Raw genomic sequence first — 25,718 nt, forward strand, 5'->3', positions numbered from 1 at the left:
CCGTGAATAATGGAAACGTTGTTGGAGATGGGAAGACTAACAATGGACCCACTCTAGAAGTTACTGGAAGAACCTTGGAACTTGCTCCCTAAGCAGTGCTCACTGCCCAGGCTGCTCTGGAACATGGAAGAGGCCTTACAGGTCACTTGAGAATCAACTGTGTAGACCAAGAAAACAGCCACAGCCATGGTTTCTCCATCTGTGTGAATTAGGTGCACAGATACTACTAACTTCATGCAGGTGAAATTTACCTGGACCCAAATTAACCAAGTACATGGTCAGCAAGCTTTCCTCTTTTACAGATTAATTAAGAGGGGGATGTGGGAGCACACCTACATCCTGACCACTGGCCTAAATTAAGGTTTGGTCTTGGCAAACCCCAAGCCCTGCAATTTAAAAAAGTGGTGTCTCACAGATGAGCCCATAACAACAGGAGCGGCCACAATTTAGCTAAAATGAGACACTTATTGGCAGCTGCCCAACAAAGACCAAGAACCAAAAGCCAGAATTACTCCCAAGGCTCCTGCAGTTTGGATACTGAGAGCCAGGCTCTGGTGCAGAGAGAACAGACACAAACTTTTGGGTCAGTAGATCTTCTAGAATTCCAAGAATCTGCTTAGAACAACAGCTAAATCCACCCGGGATGTAGAACCGTTTTGATTCACACGTAAGATTTTATAATTGTTTTAAAATGGAAAATTTTAGACTGGACTTGAAAAATGATGCTGATTTTCATCTCGATGACCACATGTTCCTCACTCCAGTTTCAATGACACAGGACGCTCAGCTTTGTTCTTCTGTGATGTCTGGCGCCCTGTAATCAGCTATTAGTCCCAAAGCCTTATTCAACTATGACTAAAGCAGGGAATGTAAGGCTTATTTAAGAAATCCAAATAAAGAGTGATAGCAAAGGGGAACTAATTTACCCATTTCGACACAAATTAATCTAGACCTACTCATTCCACATCTGGAATTTCTCTAAGGCATGTACCATCTTTGAAAGTGACTTAGATCCAATCTAGCTGCAGGACGTTTCTTCAAAGCACATCCACAAGTTAGTATTCAGGGCGTGAGCTGAAGGAAGAAGAGCATCTCCTCTGAACCCCAGGCTCTGAAGCTTTGCGCCCAAATTAAATGATCAATATCAACACTTTGCCTGAAAATCTGGCCCGTGAGTAGCAGCCTCTCACGTTTTCATACTGTTCTCAGCACAAAAGCTTGTGCTACATTTGAGAGGAAAACCAAAAGGGGTCTCATGGCATTTACCTTCAGATTCAAGTTTGTGTGAGCAATCATTAGCTGCCATCTGAATACACCATTAATAGTCTGGGTTCATTTCCCGGCTCCTTTATTCACCACTGACATTCACGGAGCTCATACAGCTGGTGCCGTTTGGGAGGTACACAATGGATTTATGAGGTGTTATTTCACGGGTTTTATGCAACTGGGCCCAAATAGATGTGACACTCAATTTTCATGCCCGGTAAGCTGAGCTGTTTTAAAGCCAAGGAGCTCTGAAGTCAGGCTCTTACAGTTTAATTGCCCCCCCAGGAGGTAGCAGAAGCAGGACTGAGGCTCCAGAGGAAGTCCTTTTCCAAGGACTTTCCATCTCTCCACAGGTCACTGTACGTATGATATAGTTTTCTTATTTTTTCATGGAAAGAATGTTATGCCATAGCATTTCGTCTCATCTTTGGATAAAACAGACTAGTGAGCCCCTAAAATAAGTTAACTTTAATACCTACAACAATCTGTTTTATTTATTTACTACATAAAATGATCATTTGTTCTCACTGCTGATAAGCATCAATCTTAATAAAAACCATTCTGTTTTTATTTTTGAGTCTGTGTCATAAAGCGTGTGCGTCTCTAGGAAGCCTGGGCCATTTTGTTGACCTTACTGAAGTCACTTCTTCTCCAGCACAGGGCTTGGGAGTCAATAGTAGAGCTTCCCAAAGAAAACACATTTTCTTTTCCTGCGCTAGGAGCACAAACCTCACTCCTTTCATCCCTTGAAATTTTCACGTCAAGTGTTTTAATAACTACCAAGGAAATCACGTACCACAATAAATGCATTCAAATGGACAGAAAGGCACAGGAAACGAGAGAGCTAGCACCTCGCGTGGGCGGCAGCGGCCTTACCTATCAGGGTGTGAAAGACAGCAGCAACGGCGCCGGCCACCACCATGCACAGGACGGCTTTGGTCCTGTCTCGCTTGCTGTTCACGAACACCAGCCCCACATTCTTGAAGTCACTCATGGGACCCGTGAAGAACTTCATGAGGGAGTACGCCAGCCCGTAGCTGGCCAGCATTTCCACTGCATCTTCCTTGACTGCGGCGATGCCTCGGTTCAAGGCCTGTGGAGGGGGAAAGATAGGCCACAAACAGCATTAGAAATGTCGTCCATCTCCAGGGACTCACGCCTCCGAGATAAAAGCTCAGCAGACAGGTTTCTATAGAAACACTAAGCAGCTTATAGGGTAAAGCTCACTATAATTTGATAAAAGTTATTAGTTTTCATTTTCATCCATATTAGCTTTGGTTCGAAGTAGCTTCTTGAAGGGGAGACACCTGCCCGTTGGGGTGAAAGTCTTAGAGGAAAAACCCAGCAAGTATTTTATGTTAATACCAGAAAACAATTCTAGGCAGTTGTGGTTAAAAGCTTAACATGTTAAATTTTATTTGTGGGCTGAATTTCTATAACAGCAGCAGGCATTCTAGAAATGAGTCAGATGCTTCGTGTGGAGTGGGTGATGGTTTCTTTCTTTTTTTTTCTTTAAGGAAGGGGCGTGTGTGCATGTGTGCCTGTGCAAGTACATGGGAGTATGCACCCATAACTTGAAATACCACATATGTGCTATGTTGGTACCCTTCCCAGCACAGAGCGAAAGCTACGAAAAATGCAATGAAGGAATATATTGTATAATTGAAGGATGCTATTTGCCCAATTCTTACTGTATTTTAACTTTCAATGTTAGGACATCACCTGTTCTTTAGGAACAGGAAACTGATCAAGGCGGAGAGCCGGCTTTCTGTGTAGTCATAGACTTGTAGAAACAGGATGTAGTGTAAGCACGGACAGTAAGCTTGGACTGCCCAGACAACTATTTCAAAGAGGCACCCACTTCGGAGGAAACTATCATGAATAAACCCATGGCCAGCCATGCGACTTGATAAAGAGTCAGGCTACCTGCCGCTCCACTAAGGCTCCTTTGTTTTCGAGATCTTGGTTGATTTCATAATTGTCCATTTGCGCCACTTGTCTCTTTCCCAAGAGCTTCAAATTCTTGCTCTTATGTCTTAAATTCACCAATAAAGAGTAAGCCTCTGAAACTCTGGGTCCGCACCCTTGACTCCAATAACAGCAGGATCCCAGGCCTGTGCAGGTGTGTGCTTGTGCGTCACTGATGTAGCCCAGGTGTCCTGTGCAGCTTCCAGGCCTTGTAAGTCATAAACTTTTTTTTCAAAGTTTCCTGATGGCTGCTGTTGAAGGGTGTCCTGCAACCATAGTAAGATCCACAAGGGCCATCCCAGTAGTAACACTGATTCTGAAAGGGAGACGTGTCTGAGGGAGGCTCACCGAGGCCCATGTGAGGGCCTTAAGGCATTAGGAGCCATGGTATTATTATTGATAGGCTGAGATCAGAACAAAACAATAGACTTTACTTTTTAGAGCTGCAAAATGGAGCAGAATGTGCAAAGTTGCTATCCTCCCTCTGCCCCAACACATACAACTTTCTCCACTATCAATATCCAATGCCAGAGGGGTACATTTCTACAGTCAATGAGCCGAAAATATATAATGACAACGTATCCATCGTTATATAGTTGAACGTTCCATACAAAGCACTGTTAGTAAAAAAAAAAAAAATGTATAGCAAAATACCAATGTGTAAGATGGTTTTAGAAAAACCTAGAAGAAAAATATCTAATAGCAGTAGGAATTTAGTATCATTCTTTTGACAAAGTTGGTATATTAAAAGCTAGTTTTCGATAGTTGTTTCCATTTGGATGTCTAGTCCTCTTCTCCCTTTCCCCCCAGTAATACCTTAAAAATTTCCCAAAGAACCTTCTTAGCCTTTGTGGTGCATGCCTGCCATGGTCCCTTCCTTAGAAAAGATTTTCCTTCTAGCAAAGCTGATCTAATAGTTGAATCCCCTAAAGCAAAACAAAAACCAAGAAGCTCCATGATAATAAATCCTGTGTTCAACAGGCACCTCTAGTCAGAGGGTCCTGTCGTGTGTCAAAACGCATCACTGGATAATCTTCCAAATTAATTATTTTGGACCTTACGCAGGGATGCTGTTGGTGTCCCATGCAGACCCTCTACTGGGCACCAGTCCCCAGGTGCCAGGCGGGAGTTGGTCACTAATGGCTCACAGCTGCCTCCTCCTCAGGGAAATTTGTCCCCAGCCACTTTGGGTTGTTTGAGCCACATCTGAGCCCCAGGACGCATACAGCCAGGGACTGGCTGACACAGGGGTACAGAAGATCAGCTCCCTGCCTCAGGATGGGCTGCTCTGGTACAATCCACACTCCAGAGCTCCCTGGGGGACCAGGAGGAAGCCAGTCTCCAGTGGAGACCAGATCCTCGGTTAACTTCTCCCCACCCCCCAACTCTCCCCTCTCCCTGCAACACTTCACTTGCCCGAGAATTCCCCAACACCGGTTCCGCTCCCAGAGACCCCAGCTTAGGACAGCGTCGACAGCGTCGAAGTACGTTTCTCGCAGACACTGAGATCAGTGTCTGGCTCGGTCTTTTTCCTCCCTGTCCTTCCCCAACATCTATGACCGCAAATGGTTTAGATTTTATCGCCAAAACACTTGTTGACACTTAAGTGATAGCCATTATTGAGCATAGGGTGAAAAGGCATACAGGAGGGCACCTAAATAACATAGGATTAGACTCTCTGCGTGTCTTGTTGGCAAAATATTACTCTTGGCTAAAAAGACGTCTGTCCTGCCTGGAACACCACTGCAATGCTCTCTTGTTCCACCAACAGGTCCCTGACAGAGTCCTAAAGGCAGGGCTGAAGCAGGTGAGAGGTGGGGAGGTGGGGGTTGCGGGGAATGACCGCTCGGTCAGCAAGACTGAGCGTGAACACTCCACTTAGCTCAACAATTACGGTAGTTTGAGGAAAGTGCACAGGGTTTAAACGCACACAGACTCGAGGGGACGTGCTCCCATCACTTAACTACTGAGTGGCGTTGGCCCAGGTGCTCATTCTCACTGAAACAACCCGGCTGATCTCAGATGGATGGAGTGTACAGGGAACCAGTGACCGGCCTGGAGGAGGCACTTCAAAGCAAGGATTTGTGTCTGTTTTGTTTACCCTCTATCCCGGCCACCTCACCACCTCCGAAACACTCAAATATTTGTTGAAGGAATGAAGTATTTTCTACTAGGAACCTTCATGTCCATATTAATTTTTATGAATGCTAAAAAGTTGCATTCTGATTCTACGATGTTATTACTTGTCAGATATACCGCTGATTTAATGTTTTAATGGCCACATTAAATGTATACAGTGGATGAAAAAATTCTAATTTCAAGTCATATTAAAAGGCAAGGAAAGAAGAACTTTACAATTGAGGGCATGTGCTGTATTATTAGCCGTTTTATTGTTCTCATTTACAGTAAGTATTTCCCTCAATTTGTCTACTTCTTTATTCCCTGATTTTCTTTTGGTCCCCCAATAGATTTGGTCCCCGAATAATAACTTGGTCCCCCAATAATAAGTTACGTGTAGCCCATCAATCATCTCGTGGGGTTTCTTTCCACACTTTTGGACTTGGCTGTTCTGCCCTATCCACAAGTAAACCATCTATGTAGTTGATGGTTTCATCTGCACACTTAACTTTTAATCCTCCTGGAATTTATGCCATGAGATAGGGCTCAAAATTCATTTTCTAAAGAAATAGCTTATTTCTTTAAAACTGATCTGCATGAAACACCGATTGCCCATTATTGGGGATGCTTTCTTTCCAGTAATTCATCCTTCCAGAACCTTCCGTTGCCCGCTGTTTGTTTCATCTGTCTCAACTTGCTTCCCTGTTCCTCGTCACAAGCGCGCTCATTACCTGACATTAAGTGGACTCTTCACTTTCTGTCTTACTGTCTCTCTTCTCCATGTGAACGTAAGTTCCAGGGCACACAGAATTTTGGTTCACCATATGTCCCCAGACGTGCAACGTGAGGGGATCCCACACTGGTCAGTGTGTGAAAGAAGGAAGTACCACATCCACAAGCAGTATAAACACTCACAGCGACAGGTGCCAAAGAAACGGAATAAGCTCATGAACCGGGACTCCGTGGAGAAGCTCGTTCCGATGGACTAGACGAGGAAAGCCCTCCAAGGATGGGACAGCTGAGCTAACAGTGGAGCCGAGGCCCCAAGAACAAGAATGACCCGGTTGGATGAAGAGCTGCCAGAAGGCCGAGGGCTACGGGAGGGCTTGCTAAGGCCAAGTAGAAGCCAGCAGGAGAGTGTGTGTGCGTGTGTGTATGGGGGGAGGGGCAGCACATAAAGTGAGTTTGGAAAAGCAGGCAATGCTGAGATCGCTCCAGGTCATGGTCAAGAGTACGTGTCTGTTCTAAGAGAAGTGGATCTTGGCTCTAAAAGAGCGAGGGTCTGAGCAGAATTGGGCAGAGGCTCACGCTGGCGGTGGCAATGAGGGCGGGCAGAAGCACAGTCAAGGGCCTGTGGTAAGCCAGGGAAGAGAGGAGATGGTTCGCGCCAGGACGGGATAGCGGAGATGGGGAGAAGCTTTCTGGAGATCACGGACATGGTGGGCCTGCGGACAAGGGAAGAATCGAAGTTGACTGTTGAATTTTCTGGGTTTGAGCCACTGCTTAAATGATCCAACTGTTTCCTGAGCTGAAGAGACTGGGAGAGGGAGGAAGACGTGGGGGAGAGAACGCGAGCGCGCCATCTCGGTGTCCCCCGTTGGGTCTGAGATGCCCCTTGGGATTCCGAATGGAGAAATCCGGTTACATGGTTGGCTAGGTGAGTCTGGAGTCCAGGAGAGACATCTGGGCAGGGGACATACATTTGGAGCCCATCAGCGTCTGGATAGTATTTAAAGGCAAGAGACTGAACGAGATAATCTAGACAGGATATAGATAGAAAGGGGTCCAAGAGTCAGCCCTGAGTCTTTCTAGAAATAAATTTAAACCCATTCAGGAGGTGGCAAGCTCTCCGGGTGACACAGGCCTTGTAACTCTGCTGTGGCTCAGCATGAATGAGCTCGATGGTACCGTTCTTGGCCGTGGCACTCCCGAGGACTGTTGTGTCTCCAGCCAAAGAACTGTGTGTTCCAGGCAGAACAGCTCGCAGCCACGGCAGGGAGAGAGGCACAGTTATGAGCTGGAAGTTTAGCTAAAGTAGTGAGCGAGAGTCTTTGGAATGAATTGGGCTTAGAGTCAGAATTCTGTCCTAACTATAGAGGTTCACTTGCTATTTAAAGGCAAGTTTCTAAACGTGCGTGAACTTTCCACAGTAAAGACACTTCAGATCAGAGCATTAAAGTATTCCAACCATCGTGAATATGACCCTTCAATCACAGCCCGGTCGTGGTCTCTGATGGCATAGCTCGGGCCCTTCCTCACCCTTTAGATCAGTGCTCTCTACGCTGTGGATGCTCGGCACCATGGGATGTCTGACTTACAAACACATTCGCGACCAGAAGGCATTCAGTGGGTCCTACCTGTCTCAGTCTCCCCCAGGGTCTGCCAGGTTCGTGGTGCTCTGTTGCCTGATATATTTTTTTTCTCCCAGAAAGTTATCAAAGCTACAGGATATTAAAAAGTAAAAAACAAAAAACAGAACCAAACAAAACAACCCCCAGGGAAATGGCTAACAAATCCCACATGTGATCTCCTGGATATGAACTGTCTTAGATCCTTAAACCCTACAAGAGAGATGAAGCCGGGCTCTAGAGACCAGCAACATCTCCATACTGCAGGCTGAGATTCTCAGGCCAAGGGTCACCAAGTCACTCTGATCCTGCAGTCATTTCCGGGCAGTGTGACGGCAAGCACTCCCTGCTAGCCGGGAGGACCGCTGTCTCCCCTGGGGAGCAGGTGCAGGACTGGTGCACAGCTGCCTCCCTTCGGGGAGATGTGAGGCCCTCTCTGTTTCTCCCACTCTATCTCTTGAAGCTTCACTCGACTTTCTTGACTTCTCCTCGGCTCCTCCTGTTTGTCCTTCTTTACGGTGCTCTGCATTGCAAGGTCACCACTTTAACCACACCATGTCGATATCCGCATTTTACTAATGCAAACCTCTGACCCCAGATTCATCAAGTTATTTACCTCTTCCCCTCTTTGTATTTACAGGCTTCCACTTGGGCTCTGAGGGCGGCTGGAGCCAGGCCCACGGCAGGGACCGCTGGCCGCCATCCCACTGGCCTCCGCCCGCCGCCCAGCTCTTCGCTGCCTCGCCAACCTCATCTTTCCTGTTCCCTTCTCTGCACCTCTGTCCTGCCTCATTCCCTCGGACTCAGCAGATAATTTCCCCTCTTGCTTCATCTGGAATATGGAATCCATCGGAATTGAAATCTGGGGGGGGACCTGGGTAGCTCAGTCGGGTAAACGTCTGACTCTTGATTTTAGCTCAGGTCACGATCTCAGGGTCCTGGGACGGAGCCCCATGTTCGGCTCCACGCTCAGCACAGAGTCTGCTTGTCCCTCTGTCTCTGCTCCTCCCCCTGCTAACATACTCTCTCTAATAAATCCCTAAATAAAAATCTAAAAGAAAAAAAAAAGAAATAAAATTTCTTGTTCCTTCTCTCCCTAAAACGAACCTCGACAAAATACCTCTGCCCAAACCCTTCCTTACCACCTCTGTCCTGTTGCAATGGAAAGCCCAGTCTGACCAGGGTGTTGACCTGGGCTCTGCATTCATGTCCCTCCGACCTTGACAGGAGCCCCCGGCCTCCCCTGTGGCTGGTCCAATCCTTGCTAGAGGACCGGCTCTTTCCCATCAACACTTACAGATGCACCGGTGCTTTCCATATTAAAAATAACCCTTCTCTTGACTCCTCGCTTCTTCTAGTTCCCACGTGCTTTCTCGCCTTCCTTTGATAGACAACTTCTCTGGAGCGTTACCTTCTTTCATCATTTTCGCGTTTGCTCTGCCCGTGGACTCCTCAGCCTGTGGGAACAGCAGCTGCCCGAGGGCAGGCGTCTCACCCGCATCCACGTCAACACATAATGGCAGGTTGGAGGCACCCCTGAGCCCTGGCTTCTGCCTTCCTCCCCCCCCTCCTCCAAAGGCTCTTCCTGCTTAAGCAAACGGGCCCTTTTCTGTTCTCACCTTCCTGACCCCTCGGCGGATCTGACCCCGTTGGCTGCTCCCTCTTGGAAACGCTTTCCCCCCTTAGCTTCGGTGGCATCGAGGTTTCCAGGTTTTCTCCCCATCTCTCCCCTTTAGCTTTTCTCCTGATGCTTTGTCTTCCGGGGGCTCCTAAATATTGGTGTTCCCAGGGCTCTGCCTGGGCGCTGTCCTGTTGCCACTCGCGCTCCGCGATTCCACCCTCTGCCGCAAACCTCTGGTGCTTTCTATCTGCTCAGAATTCTCCGATCCAACTCTCCAGACTTCCTAGACTTCTCTTAAGCTCCAAACCCACACGTCTCCGCTGAGGGTCCCACTGATGCCTGGCACACTGCGCTTCCAAAACTGAGTTCACCATCAACAGACTACGTGGGTCCCCGCGGCCCCCTCCCCTGGGGCTCGAATGCATGTGCCCAGGGTTCCCACCCAGGAGGTCGAGGAGTGAGCTCCCTGGATGCCTTTTACCCCGCGCTCCCACAGATCTCGTGGTCCCGTCACGTCTTCCCCAGTCACTCTAGCATCTGTCCAGTTCTCTCTGGCCTCGCTGACGTGCCTTGGGTCAGGTCCCTGATGGCCTTCCTGTCCCCAGGCCATCCTCTGACCCTCCACATTGTGGTCAGATCACAAAAATCCAAATGACTAAAAAAAACCAGCCAGTGTGCTTCAGGGCTGCACCGTGTTCACAGACCATGGTCTCCATGCTCTAAGGGTCTGTAAGCGTGCCTGGCACATGGCTCGTCAGCATCCAATCGCTATCTGGGCCATGAGTGAATAGGTACAAAAGCCATTCGTGATCTGACCTTGCCCGGCACTGCCACTTGCACTGTGTGCTTTGTGAAGCCTACACTGACCACAGTTTTCTAGATCTATCATCCCTCTCTCATCCAAGAGCCCTTTGCTTACGCTTTTTCCTCTGCACAGACTCACCTCTACCCGCGTCCCACCCATGCACCTGGTCAACACATCATCAGTTGAGGGGCCGTGGTCTCTGGGAGCCGTCCCGGAGCCTCCCCCCAGCTCCACGCCCCGCGGCCACCTGCATGGACCGGGGAACCCCTCGCGGCACCCAACACGGGGTCCCGGGCTTGCCTGTTCATTCGACCCCACGTCTCAGCAGACGACCTGAGGCAGGGTTGGGTTTACTTCTGGCCACTTCTCCCACATCCACTCAGCACGCCTCATGCGTCACTGAAAATCAGTCTCTGACTAAACACACGTGTTACTTGTACATACAGCTTGCACGGGGTCATTCATGAACAAAACCCTCCGGCTGCAGGTTGGGTTTCTGGCTAAATAAAGCTATTTTTGGTAGAACTTACGTATTTAAATATGCAAATTGATGACAGGGGCACTGTACATATTCTTGTCGTTCTGGTATTTTCTCATGAGACAGGCAGGGACTTCTGTTGTCACCTCTATCGTGCCTCACTGGGCACCCAGCAGGTACTGGACAGGGGCGCGCTGCTTAACTGCTGACAAACAGACATCAGGAGGAAGTGAGCGACCCTGGGCCACATGACTAGCCTCTTAGCCTTAAGCAAAGACTTTTTCTGTTTCCCTTCCTTCGCGTCCTGTGGATGTCAGCAGGGATGGAGGACAGATCTCTACAGGGCCAAATCCTGTAACAGAAGTCAGCTGCCACGAGAAGGAAATCCAAAGCCAAAGAGCAGCGAACCTTCTTTGACCCCCCCCCTGGACAAGTGGAGGAGCCTGCCGAGAGCTGGGTGCACCCCCCACATGACCAGTCATCTCCAAACTGTGAAAGATGGGAGCTTGTAGGGGCATCAAGGCTCCGAGAGAGGAGGCCACAGAGGTCAAGAAGTGCCAGGGCTGATCTGGTAACTGACGTTCACGGGGAACAGGCAAAAACACGATCATACTGCTCCTAAAGCAACAGCTTTTCAAATTCTTCCAGAAAAAGGTGTTGAGTTGGAAAATGGTATTATTCCCTGAAATAGCAAGAGATTAGTATATGAAACACTGAAATTCTTTTTTTTTTTTTTTCTTTTAGGAAGATGAATACTTCCTTCAATGCCTCATCCTGGATTAGAAAAATGAATGGGACACTGGGCTCGGTAATAATTCTCTCTTGCTAGACTAATCTTTTTGATAAAAGACTGTTCCTCTGTCTACAGCTTCAATGATCCTGTTACACCTTTCATGACATGAAGCAAACTCGCTATTGTTACAAAAGATCCAGTTTAAAAAATCTCTCTCAAACCCAGGTTTCTCTGAACATGGCAGTTTGTGAAAGCGTGGAGAATTCAGAAGGACACGTGTAGGCAAAGCTACCTGTGGGGAAGAGCTTCCTTCAGTGTCATGGATAATCAGCACCCTTGGATTTCAATCCTCTCAAGGAGTCTAGCTTCTTGTAATTTTCCACTGTTATTGTTCTGTTTGTATTTTAAAAAGTGGTTTGGGTTAAATTAGATCATTTGTCTTCCCGGTAATTTTCCAGCCATGTTTTATTTTCTCAAGGATCTATACTGCTCTAAATGAGACACCCGCACTCTGTTTAGCTGGCACTCCAGCCAAGAACTCGACACCCACACACAGGGTTGTGGTTTAAAGGGACTAGCAGTAAAATGAAGCCCGGTCTGGCCTCGTCAGCAGTCAGTCATTGCCCTGTGCAGTGCTGTCCATATTTAGTGCTTCCTGAAAACACAGAGACAATACGGGGCAAGTCCAAAATATGACACTGGCTTTTTCTGTCACTTCCCACACCTGCAGAAGAGTTTTAATAAAGACTAGAGACAAACTACCCAACAGGTACCAGGTATGACTAACTCTGGGTTCTCTTGTTGCTTTTTTCAGAATCTCAGAGGAAATTAAAAAAAAACATTTTTTTTTTTTTTTTACTTTTTGGCCTCTTGAATGGAATTAAGTTAGTTAGTTCATTAAAAGATAATCCTTCGGTGTTGCAAGACCGTCTTCAAATCATTTTGATCCTTCATTTTAAACACGAAGCTTCTTCACCTGGCTTAACTTAACTTGGATTCAAAATGGCGGGAGGCTTGACAGGGAAGGAATGTTACCATGGATTTCTCGTGCACTTTAAAAAAAACAAAGCTTCATGTGCCATCTAACTACTTATTTCCCAGCTTGGCCTCACATCTTTACTATTAGTGAAACTCCCAAATTTCCCACACATGTTTCTATACTCATAGAGTCTCCTGGTCTCCAAATGGTGGTATTTCTTTCTTTTCTTTTCCTTTTTTTTTTTTTTTTTTTTTAGATTTTATTTATTTATTTGACACACTGAGATCACAGGAGGCAGAGAGGCAGAGAGAGAGGAAGGAAGCAGGCTCCCTGCTGAGCAGAGACCCCCCCAATGCGGGACTCGATCCCAGGACCCTGGAATCATGACCCGAGCCGAAGGCAGAGGCTTTAACCCACTGAGCCACCCAGGTATCCCCAAATGATGGTATTTCTTGATTAATATCTCAAGATTGTATCCATTCCACTTTAGAACAGAGTTAAAAATACTTTTACATTAATAAAAAAAAACAACCCACAACAACTCCATGAGCAACAGGCTGGAATAGGAGATGAACTTTGGGGTCTGGGAAGTCCCTTTGCTAACTGTCCCTACCTTCTGTCCGCCTACACACACACACCTACCAACCCTGCTCACATGCCGAGATGCTTACTCTCTCCCTGCCAGCACAACCCCCTCTTCCTGCTTGGTGACAGACTGTTCCTCAATCGTTCTGGCACCTTGCACTTGTCTGCGGACCTCTGGACCGCTCAGAAGCCCCGTTCCTCTTTCTGACTCAGCTGCGACGCTCGGGAGCCCCCTCCGTTCGTTGCCGTCCACGCCAGTCCAGTAACGCACTTACACTAACAGAATGACACGTGAGTGGCTATTTGCATGTAGACCTTATAATGGAAGCCTTATAACTTACAAAATCCAACGACGCAACCGTGATGGCGAAACCACCCCAGCAGCTAGCGCTGACTGAGTGCTGCTTTGTGGCGGATGCTATTCTAAGACCATTACTCCTCCCCATCGCTCTGGGAGAGAGGCACTATTATTTCCCAGCCTGTCGGTGAGGAAACCGGTCTGTGGAGAGGCTCAGTCACTTGTCCGGGGTGACACTGAGCTGCGAAAAAAATCCAGACAGCTTCACTTCGGGCTGTGATCCTAACCATCACTCCGTCATGCCGACACCAACTCTCCGTCTTTCACAGGGAATCAGAGGCTGCAGTTGGTACGAAACGCTTACTTGAAACAGGCTTAGCTGGTCGGGTCAAAGAGAACTTCTGGATAAAGACTCTTCTTCTGAAAAATTCTGAAGACCCTGAGGTAAAGACTAATTTTTCAACAGTAATGTTGAAAGGCTACAAGTGTGTAGCAAAGGCGACAAGTGTGCACGCGGAGGATAAACGGAGTGAGGTGAAGTCACCATATTTATCTGGGTCACGTCAAGGAAGTGCAGATACAGGAAATGGGGCCGTGTGTGTCCCGCAAGAGGCACTCCGTGGTGTGGTGGAGAGGACAGAGGACACCCGTGAGTGCAGCCCCACGTGTGCTGGGTTACGACGAAGCCCAGGGGCTCCCTCTGTCCTCCCCGGCGCGGTAGGAATGCCGAGAGGCTCTCAACCGTGGCCTTCTAAGATGTGGACAAGGATGCTCATGGCTTCTTCTAGACAAAAGAAAAGGCATCATCCCCGTATCTTTAACCCGTTCGAGGTTTCATTGGCTTCTCAGCTGTGGGATTAATGTATTTCTGCCTCAGGTTCAGTGATGACTCACTGCTGGTGTTTACAGAGTGGCATATGCCAAGTTCTGTGAAAGATTTTGGAGGTTATGGGCTTTTGATCGGATTGCTTTTAGGAGGTGAGCGAGCTAGTAAAAAACTGGTCATTAGCCCTGGGTGTTACACAGAATCGATGAATCACTAAACTCTACTCTTGAAACTAATAATACACTCTATGTCAACTACCCTGGGTTTAAATTTTTTAAAAATGGCCATTAAACACGCCAGTGCAGCCACCCCACGCGTGTTCTAAGCCAGTGCCTACACACACACATGCACACGCACGCACACTGCGAAAGGGATCTCCATGAAGTGGGCAAGAGTTAATCGTGACAAAGCTATCCTCTGTGTTTGCTTTCCGTGTGCAAGCAGGTTTGCCATGACCTCCCCATGCTCCCACTGCTATTACTAGTTTAGATTATTGGCCTGATTTATGGTATTTTACATGAAGGAATACCATCTCACTGAGTGAACTGCTTAGAACACAATACAAGACAGGACAGACGGTATCACTGTAGCCCAAGCAAATCGAGAAAGAGTCCAATGGCCTCGTCAATGGTAGCGGGGATCAAAGAATTACAAACCACCCCGAATTTATTTTGCCTTTGCAAGAATAACCATGCTTTATGCCTAATACTTTTCACCTAATATAATAGAGTAATGAACTATAGAATAATGTAGATAAAATTAGTGTTTTGAAAATTTCTAAACTAAACAAAGAAAAAAAAGTAACTTTTTATAACTTACTACTTCATGCAACTAATGCATGAGAGAGTGAATGCTCTCACTGAGTTTGGTTCCAAAAATCCAGAGTCTCTATATTCCAGTTTTGTATCTTGGGAAATCCGAGTAGCCCAAGGACTTGTCTTCTTCAGCATTTTCACCTACATGGACGAGGAGGACAGAGGGGACCCAGTGAAAGGAGACATCTGTCCCTTCTCCTCTTGGCCTTCAGAGCCAGGAAGGATTCTGAGGCCATAGACGGCGTAGCTGTGATTCATTTAGGCACCATTTATGGGCCACATGAAGCCTCTTATGTATGCGGTATGTCAGTCTTGAATGTGCCTTCATGCATTCTCTTATTGGTTTTATTTCACATTTTTAAAAGATTTTATGTATTTATTTGAGAGAGAGAGCATGGGGGGGAGGGGCAGAGGGAGAAGCAGACTCTCCACTGACAGGAAACCCCCTCCCCACAAATGCGGGGCTCCATCCCAGGACCCCAAGATCATGACCTGAGCCGAAGGCAGACACTGCACTGACTGAGCCACCCAGGCGCCCTGCACAACTGGTTTTGTCTAACAAGGCTGCAAAAAACAGGGCCCGTTCTGAAAATTCCCACCCTGCACACAAGGAGATGGAGGCTCAAAGAGACTCCGTGACTTGCTCAAGGTTCACGGCTGGTGCGCGGTACAGCCCGAAGGAGAAGCTCGTGGCACGGTGAGCGGGCGCTGGGGTCCTTCCACGCCAGACTGAAGGCGGTGGGGGAAGGGCACCCCTCCACCGTCAGCAAGGCAGGGAGGGAGTGTGGATGGCCCCGCACAGAACTGTGTCATTCCCTGACCAGTTAGGGCTGAACGTATTACTGGAGAAAATCTTTAATTTTAGGTAATGACTATTTGGTTTGGGGAACTGGGGCGCACTTACATAAAAGGTATGTGAGGTTCAGTCAGAACCTCCTTGAGGCTTTTCCCTTGGAAAGCAGGCAACAGCAGGCTCCTGGCTGTCCAGCGAAGCTGCTATAGGCACAGGCCTGGTCAGCCTCTACCTGGCAGTCTGGGCAAAGAGGCCGGCAGGTCAAGTAGCTCCAGAAGCTTCCAGGGAGATCCCTGCCAGGGCCCGGGAAAGGCATCTGATAAGGCAGTGTGGCTCCCAGCCAAGGCCCTAATGATCCCAAAGGGGAAGATCTGTGAGGAGCTGTGGCCACACCTGACCCCAGAGAGGTCTACGGGTCACACCCATGCTCTGTCCGTGGCTCGTGGGTGAGGAACCTTCCGCATGTGGTGGGCAACTCATGAAGGAAAGCAAATGAAGCATAAGCTCAGGAAAAGACGTTCTAATACAACAGGAGTCAGGGAAATAAAAACAGAAACAAGACTACCATCACATTTAAACAATTTGTGACGATAAAATTCAGGGCTGATGAAGGTGTGGCCAAGGGAGGGAAATCTCATCCAGTCCCAGCCACGACGTCCACTGCTATAATCATGGGGCCAAGCAATATGTCAGGAGGGACTGAAATTTAAAATATGCCAACTCCTTGATCCAGCAATCCCTTTATAGAAAGCTATCCAGGGGCACCTGGGGGCTCAGCTGGTTAAGCGTCTGCCTTCAGCTCAGGTCATGATCCCAGGGTCCCGGGATCAAGTCCTGCATCCGGCTCCCTGCTCAGCAGGAATTCTGCTTCTCCTCTCTATGCCACGAGCATAGAACTAGAAAGAAGCCCACATGGCGGTAAGTAGAAGTAGACTGCACTTAACAATGTAGTATATTTTTACTCCATTTGAAAACTAAAAAAGAAAGACCTTCAAAAATGTGTAAAGATCTTTGCATGAGCAGAGAGAAAGCAGATGAGTGATATACACCAAACCGTCAAGACCGGTTGTTTTAGAAACGGTTAAGATGAAGTGGGGCAGGAAGGGGAAAGCTGTTAACTTTACACACACACATCTGGAATGTTCTACTTACAACAAAGAGCCTGTTACTCTTACCATTTGAAGCAGAAAAAAACCAACCTCATCAATGCACACAAAATAAATAAAATGCCAACTTCTTAGGGAGCAAAGCTGACCGCCACCCTACAAAGAAAATGTTGGTATGTTTTTGTCATTCTCTTTCGGATGGTCAGCTGTGATGATACCTCCTAGAAGAATTCCCCTTGTTAATTTTGCTTGAAAATGCCATGATTTACGATATATATTTTTTAAATGATAGTTTTGAACATATGACTGAATCCCAGAGGCTGTGTGCTGGCCAAAAGTCCCTCACCATTCTCCAAAACCTAGACTTTTGAGCATGAGAAAAAGGAATTTTCTGTTTCACTCACCCTCCCGCTGTCGCTTAAACCCTCCAAGACCTACTTTTTTTTTTTTTTTTTGAATTTAGCACCTAAAACATGATTTGTTTCAGAACAGGTAAAACAACAATTATAACCCAGTGCTATTAGAGCAAAAGGCAATTAACCCAGGCTGCGGGTCAGAGGAGGGTTCCTGGAGCCCTATCAACTCCACAGGCTATCAGTGCTCCCTGGAGAGAGCCCAACTCCGCTGTGCGCTTTCTTAATCCCCATCAAAATACCAGCTCTGCCTCTTGCCTTCTGGCCATCCTCAGCGATTCAGGACTTTCTTCCTCTGGAGCCCTCTGGAGCCAGTCTTAGCTATACAATGGTTCCTGGCATAGGCTTATCTTCATCTATTTATTCACAGAACTATTTCATTCATTCAAACACACTTAGTGAGCCGGGTGTACTTGCCAGACACTACGCTCTTTACTGACCAATGTCCACAATCGGGCTGGCAAACGGACCACGAAGCATTTGTGGTCACAATGTCCTCCTGCACACTGACCAGGAAAGAGCTCGCTGTCAGGCAACCACACCACACTCACTAGAGGTATCTGAATCTGTTGGTATCCCTCAAAAACCCTAGAATTGCGGGCTTAGAGGAATAGCTTACTCACTGGTTAACTGTAGCAAGGATTAGGACACTGTTTAGATTTTATGTATTTATTTGAGAGGGAGAGCGAGAGCGAGCGCACACAAGCAGGGGGAGCAGCAGGCAGAGGGAGAGGCATGCACAAGCAGGGGGAGCAGCAGGCAGAGGGAGAAGCATGCACAAGCAGGGGGAGCAGCAGGAAGAGGGAGAAGCAGGCTCCACGCTGACCAGGGAACCCAATGCGGGACTCAATCTGGGACCCCGGGATCATGACCTGAGCTGAAGGCAGATGCTTAACTGACTGAGCCCCTCAGGCTTCCCCAAATTAGGGCACTTTAATATGGCAAGGAGGAGGACAGATTCCAAGAGCTAAAGATGAAAAAAGTGGCCGAGGGGGAAGACAGTAGAGAGGCCGAAAGAGACAAACGCGGAAGGACTATGTCCGGAACACGTGGGAAGACGCGGACATGGCAGCACGGCCATCTGAGTCCTGCAGAGGGAGAAAGGGTCCTAATGGATCAACATGAATCCAAAAGGGAACTTTAGAACAGAGTTCTAATGGAATGGCCCTAAACAGCTGTGTAAAAAGAAAAAAAGACAATAGCTTGGACTCTGGGTGTAACTCCATGAAGCTCGTGGCATCATATTTAACGGCATTTCTGTAAGAATTTAAGAATTATTCCAGTGTCAGTGTCAGTGTTACCACTCTTGAGCTGCCTTATGGCTTAAATGCAATCTTCAAACAGAAGATTTAATCTTCTCACAACACACTAAACCTCCAGGTAAACCACACTCAACTGGTGTGGTGTTTCTACAATGGCAGTGATGAAAAAGTTAAGCACCTTTTCTGGAAATTTCTTCAGGCATTCAGTATTTTGGCTTGATCTCCTCTCCTTAACACTACGGAATAAACCAAAGTAAATATTTCTTCCTGTTTTACTAAGAGCAGAAGGTTGTCTCTCAAGGTGATTTGTCAAGTTTCTAAATGGCAAAGTGCGGACTTTAAGAATTGTGATTCAAGGATAAAAACAACGGCTTTGAATAGTCAAAGATGTTCTCATTGTGGAAAATTAATTACTGTCTATATATTTTGATCTGTTTTAAAGTAAGCTTTATGACGCCTTTTGATTACTCAATATAGAATATGATGTTTCCTCACGAGTTAAAATGCACTAAGATTTTCCCCTTGGTCTTTCCATAGAAGAAGAAAAATGTTTCTTTATAATTAGTTTCTTTTATGTGAAGATGAGCATACGTTACATAGGTAAAATATGATATAAACTATGATATCAAGTAATTCCTGATCCTCTCAAAAAAATATGGGACTGAAGACTAATCCCATATGACTACTACATGTTTTCTCGGCTGGTGCAAAAATTGAAGAATTAAGAGAAAAACACTGATCAGGGAAAAACAGGAAGTCCCAACTTTGCAAAACACTCAAACCACCTTCTATGCAAACCACAAAGAGATTAGACAAACTAAGTATTTGTTGACCTTGGCTGCAAATTTGGAAAAGGAATAGAGCCTTAAAATATATCTGGAATGAGACTCAAATCCTTTTTCACTGGTTCTTTTCTTTTTGTAAAGTGTATTTTAAAGGAACTGCTAGGTAGAGGTTCAAAATTATTTTCATATTCGTCCCTGTATAGATCAGCAAAATCATATGGAACTCCAGTTGTGGGTACAGGGGTCTAGGCTGGTATTTCTCTTGAGTCACTACATTTCACTTAATCCCCCTGAAAATGCAGCAAGGTAGGGAGTCTTGGCTCTTGTGAAAGATGGGGAGACTGAGGCTCACAGGGAAAAACAATTTGCCTGAGCTTGTGAAGCTATCAGTAGCAGAACTGAAACTGGTCTCTCAACCCAGCAGAATCTTCTGGAAAGCATGTGGATCATCGCTTCAGATTTGAGTTAAGGCGGCGTTAACTTGGGCACATGACTTCACCTCTCCCAGATTTAGTATCTTTAGTAAAAGAGGGATGCTCACCCAGATCTGTCTCCTGCAGGCCCCGTTTTCGGGATTCACTAAGCTCATGTTTGTGGAAGCGCCTGGTACCAAAGGAGGCAAATCACCAACCCTTTTCCCCTGGAATCAGAGCACTGGCGAGACAATGGTTTGGATGTTGGCCCTGACCTAAGCTGGAGGACCTGGCCCATCAGGGTGTCCAAGGCCTCCATGGGACCTCAGGATGCAGTGCTGGTTCAGGGCAGACGAACACTGGTCCTGAAGACGTTTGGCCGTCTGAGGATCTCCTGGAACTTACTTGCCTTTTAGAATAGCCACAGCCTGTGGATAGGTTCAGGCCAAAAGTCACTTCCGGGATCCTGTGCGTCACACCCATAGGGCCCCTCCATGCGGAGGACCTTAACTCGGGGTGGGTAGGTGAGCTCAGTCTTCTAGAAGGCACCGTGCTGACCCAAACGGCCTGAGATCTCATGACTCTCCAGTTGGTGGGGAGCAGAGGGGCAGGAAGAAGAGGAATCGTGGCAGTTGCTTTGCAACCTTCACGAAAAACGCAAAGATACAGACTTGGTGAAGTAGTTCCCTAAGTGCCTTCCATTCCAAGACGCTGTGTTACCTAGCCAGGCTCCCCCAGCTTTCACAACCCCTTTCTGCCTCTCGATTTTTTTCTTTTCTTTTCTTTTTTAACGGTTTATTTATTTAGAGAGAAAATGGGGGGTGGGTAGCAGGGGAAGGGGCAGAGGAAGAGGAAGAGGGAGAGAGAGAATTGTCCAGCAGACTCCTCACTGAGTGTGGAGCCCAACGCAGGGCTCGATCCCAGGACCCTGAGACCGTTGCCTGAGTCAAAGCCAAGAATCTGCTGCTGAGCCGACTGAGCCACCCACATACCCCATCAATTTCTTTTTATAAATATGGCTCCTTCACTTAAAAAAATGAGTGGAAATTGGTTTTTCACCAAATTCAGCCACACAGTCCAAAGCAGCAGTAGCTAAGCAAAATCAACCAAACTTCTTACTCCTCAACCTCTATCTTCATTCATCGGACGGTTTCAGAAGGCATATGCACGGCCTGTGCAAGGCAGCACTGGCTTTACATGTTCCCAAGCAGCTTGTAGTGACCCCAGGTAGACCAGGACATCTACCTGGGCCTCTGGCTGGGGCCCTCTGGACTCTTCCATTCTGGTAGAGCTCTGCCAGCGGGGGATGCATGGAACCGGCCCACCTGGGAGTCTCCTGACTAACAGGTATTTGCTCCTTAGCTGTTATGTGCCCAGCGCCCTGGAGCACCCCAGAGAGATTTCACATGAGGTCGCTGGGTTCCCGGAGGTTACGGTGATAATACGAAGCAAGAAAAGAGGGGTTCAATGTGGTTCAGTACAGACCAGTTGGGACCCGAACTTGAAGAGTGGAGGAGACAAGGCTGGGTGCTGGAGAAGACAGGGAAGGAGGGGTCTGGGGCGGCAGAGAGGAGCGTGGGGGGCTTTACATGGCTGCGGGGATGCGGGTGGGGAGGCCTGGAGGCAAAGTAGGCAGGGGGATCACCTGATCCGAGGCAGGTGGGTTTAGGTTGGGTGGAACAGGCAACAGGAAGGAACAAGAGCTTGCGTCTGCAGTTTATGGAGACGAATCTGGGAGGAATGTGTGTAATGGACTCAAATGGCAAGAGAACAGCACAGGAAAACCATCTCTTGTCACAGAGCCCCAGGGAAGCTGTGCTGAGTCCAGGACCCACGGCACCGGCGGTATGAAAGCACGGCGGGAGCCAACATTTATTCTGACGCAAGAAATAAGGTGTTTCTCATCTGCCTCGAGCACCCCACCCTGTGTCAGTCACCCTGGGGCTGGGGCCTGTGTCTAGGTTGTTGATCAACAAGCGTTTCAGGGTTTCTAGTTGAGGAGCAGCAGGGGGCCATCAGCATCAGACACCGTGCACTGGAAAGCACAAGCTGGAAACTGCACGTGGGACCATCCATGATATATGTCATCCATGATACATGTCATGCAAAATAAAACAATGCTTGGTTACAATGGAGCCCCAAACACAGACGTTCTCGCCTATATCTAAAGAAGGTTATGAACCACAGCCAAAGACGTGTGGTCAGAGCCAGGCTCCCTGGACTCTGCCAGTCGTGGACATGACAAATGTCTAGGCGGATACTGTGAGTCGCTGCAGACGTGATGACTTAGCTGTCACTCCGTCAGCCACACACTGATTCCACACTGTGCTGCGGGGAAAGCTTGTAGGACCCCCTGTTCCCTCGACTACGTTTGGCTGCAGCCCTGACCCCTGGGGACCCCTCCCCTCTGGTGGTTTTACCAAGAACTAGGCGGAATTTCTCCCAACCCCCGAGGGGCTGTGTCCGCGGAGGGCTGGCAGCCTGGGCAGGTCTGCAGGGGATCAGGGCCAGTGGCTCCCCAGAGGTAGCACAGGCTAAGTGGTTTGAACTGCACAGGGCGTGAGGAGGCAGAATCCACAAGTGAAGCCAGGTGGACAGAGCAGATCTACAGGAGGGGGACACAGAATAAGATGCAGGACAGGCGATGGGCAAGAAGAGACCCCATCGCTGCTCCCAACCTTCCCTGCCTCTGCTCCTCGCTTGAGAAACCCAGTCCAGAGAGAGTTGCCCTCGGAAGTTTGCAGGTGACCCCCAGTGGCCCAGCTAGCTGGGTGGCCCTGGGGGAGAGCAGCAAGCAAGACCCTGGCAGGGGTAGTTTCCTACCCGTTTGCCCTCTTGTGGGGCAGTAGGTCCTCTCCTCTTCTTTTGCTATCACTGCTGCCTTTGTTGCTGACTGTTCAACCATGAGTGGGGTGACTGCCCACAGGGGGAAAAATGTGTCTCTCTACGTGCGAGAAGTCTTGCTAACCAGCGATGCATTGGGCTCTGCAAAGCAAATATGTTTGCTAAGCCAACACTTATCTGATGGCAAACTTCTGTAGGAATAAACAGAAATATCACTGGGATCTGTTTACACTGGTGAGAACCAAATCCGTGGGAGGTAGACCGAGCCAATGCGATGGCACCGCTCTATTCAGGCAGCGAGTAGCTCGGGGTGCGGACTCTGGAAAGTCCTAAATGGTTTCGGGAGGGAAAGCACGGTCAGGGAGGGTGCTGGGAAAACCGGCCTGCTCGGGGCCACGACACCCATTTTCAAAGGACATTTGTTTTGCCCCCAGGAGAGATCTGGGAAAAATGTGGAACTGCTCAAGCTGGAAGTGGAAGCTGCAGTCTCCTGCAGGCGCGGGCCTGACCGTGACCGCGGACCGCGCGGCGGCAGGCGCGCTTCGAAGCGAGCGAGTGGGGCGAAGCCTGCCCAGGGACCTGCCCACAGTGGGTAACGCGGCCTCGAGGATGTCCCACCTCCCCGCCCCTCCTCTCCCTCTCGTTTCTCAGCGCAACAACTGAACAGTTCTCTTTCCACAGAAAATCCTTTGGCTTACTGTTAGATCCGTTGAAAAATACATTTCCCCAGGTTTCTGACCTGCTGCGTCTTGTAAATGTGCTGCGGTTAAAAGCTGACCCCACCCTCTGGAGACAGATCACTTCTTAGGGTACAGTTTGTTTTCCCCTGAAGATGATGAACATAACATGCAAAAGGGAGAGCTTGCTGCAAGTCCTAGAATAATTTTTTTTTTTTTAAACAGATGTGGTCTTAAGATTTGGATGCTAAGGTTTGGAACTGACCAGTCTCCTTTTCTCGGAATTGGGTTCAGCTTGCATTCAGCACTACCTTGTCCTAGGACTTCGAAGAAATACAAATGGCTTTGCTTCAGCGTAAGGTGAGGCAATGGCAGCAGACAGAATTCCTTTTGTGCGTTATGAGACGTGCTCTTGTGTTTTCTTCGCTGTGCCATGTATTCTCTGAGGTAATGGGACGAGAGACAAAGTGTGCTCTGTGCTACTTGGCTGAGTGACATTTTTGTGTGCCTGGACTCAGGTCTGGTCCAACGCCTGTCCACTGGGCCTTCCTCACCACACACTGTCGCAAGCAGCTGCTCCTTTCTGAAGCTGGATTGCTCATGCTTGTGTACAGAAACATTTTCCATTTTCCCCGTGGCATGCTCATGGCAACATAAAGTCTGGTCACTGCTCTGGAGCTGCTCCTGCCAAGTCCCAAAATGCAGTAAGCAACCAGAGGGTAGAAAAAAACAGTCTTCAATGACACTAAAATCCGGCATCAACATCGTTATTCACTATTTGAACAGGCAGATTTTTTTTGTATTTGGAAAAAAAAAAAAAAAAAAAAACAACAACCTTCAAAGAACAGATGCAGGTTTTCTTCTACACTAGAATTCCCTTAGCACTTAACCACTCTGTGGTTCTTAAACTCACTTTAAGTGAAAGTAAGTAAAGATCATCTGAAATTGATTAATGAGATATGAGAAAGCCAAGAAGGAACATGCTGGATTCTTTAAGCAAAACGTCCCCCTTTCAAATGAGGGCTGTAGAAGGGATATTGTAAAGCAGACTAGAGCACAAATATATAAAAGCAAATATCCTGAGAGCAGCTCGGGGACAGTGGGGCTTGTTAATGATTTCTTTTGCAACATGACATCTTATTAGTGCTCCATTCCTTGGAGCCTTTGAAAAAATTCTGTTGGACACATTTGCCTTTTGGATTGTCAAGGTAGGTTGCCCCTGAAGAAATTGTGTGTTCCGGATATGATATTTTTACAAAGAAATTAATACCTGGGCCTTTTTAGTATAATTTGCTATATATATCTTTGATGATTTCACAGAATCACTAGACTAAAAGTCTTTTTTTTAAAACCATGTAATTTAATTGACTTCCTACCTTTATATAGGACTCTATTAAATAACACATTCTTTTCTTGAAGTCTTTAAATTCTCTATGACCTCCCTCGAAAGCCCTCTCTCCCTAATTCCCAACCTGGTGATTACCAACACTTACTCTGAAATACCCTAGTTTGGAAATTGAGGAACTCATGCTGTGTTTCTGACTATACCCTTAGGAACATGGTTTCACCCAGATGTTAATAAGTGTTACACTGGGCACCTTCAGGAGTCAAAGTCAAAGTTCTTTTGTTCGAATGATACAGCTTCTCAAACACTTTAAATGACACCGTGCGTTCTAAATCTCCAAGAGGAAAATGGTATTAGAGAGTTTCCCATATGTTTTCACCTACAGAATCTGTTTTTGAGGTGCATGTCACACTGCTGATTTTCCTAAATAAGATATACTCCTGCCAGGTGTGCACACACAGGTAAGGAAATGAATCCTTAGCATAGTATTTCTTTCTTTCTTTTTTAAGATTTTATTTATTTGACACAGAGAGAGAGACATCACAAGTAGGCAGAGCAGCAGGCAGAGAGAGGGGGAAACAGGCTCCCTGCTGAGCAGAGAACCCAATGCGGGGCTCGATCCCAGGACGCTGGGATCATGACCTGAGCCAAAGGCAGAGGCTTAACCCACTGAGCCGCCCGGGCACCCCAGCAGAGTATTTCTTGAACAGGAGAATAAAATTCATGATCCATGCTCACTGGTGGTTCAAACAAGGTGATACTATGAGGACCAGTAGATGGGGAATCAGCAGGCTTTTATTTTTATTTATTTTTTTTAAAGATTTATTTATTTGAGAGAGAGAGAGAGAGCACGCGTGCATGCATGTGAATGCAAGAGCGGGGAGGGGCAGAGGAAGAGAGAGGAGAATCTCAAGCAGACCTCCTGCTGAGCCTGGAGCCGGACACAGGGCTGATCCCAGGACCCTGAGATCATGACCCGAGTTGAACCCAAGAGCTGGACACTTAACCAACTGGGCCACCCAGACACCCCATCAGCAGGTTTTTTGGAGCTACTTCCTTCCTTGACACAACTGGCTTTGGGATACTGGAGAGGTCACGAGGTCAGCTTGTGTGATCTGGATGCTTCTGAGGTCCTCTCATTGGTTGATTCTCAATTCTATTTGTATGATAGCCTGAAGCAGCTGGAGATTATCAAGGTTCAACTCTTCTGAAAGTGAGTTTAGCATTTCTTGTTTCAGGT

At 47.5% G+C, this 25,718-nt stretch overlaps 1 protein-coding gene across 1 annotated transcript in view; it reads right to left on the reverse strand.

The window, feature by feature from the left end:
* Positions 1 to 25,718, reverse strand: part of ANKH (ANKH inorganic pyrophosphate transport regulator) — a 127,599-nt gene that overhangs the window by 50,529 nt on the left and 51,352 nt on the right. Inside the window, exon 2 of the mRNA XM_004761211.2 lies at positions 2,143 to 2,359. Within this exon, the coding sequence (XP_004761268.1) occupies positions 2,143 to 2,359 (217 nt within the window). The remainder of the gene's footprint in view (positions 1 to 2,142; positions 2,360 to 25,718) is intronic.

Source organism: Mustela putorius, unplaced genomic scaffold (assembly GCF_011764305.1).
Source record: "Mustela putorius furo isolate JIRA1106 unplaced genomic scaffold, ASM1176430v1.1 tig00000589_pilon_pilon_pilon, whole genome shotgun sequence".
NCBI lineage: Eukaryota > Metazoa > Chordata > Mammalia > Carnivora > Mustelidae > Mustela > Mustela putorius.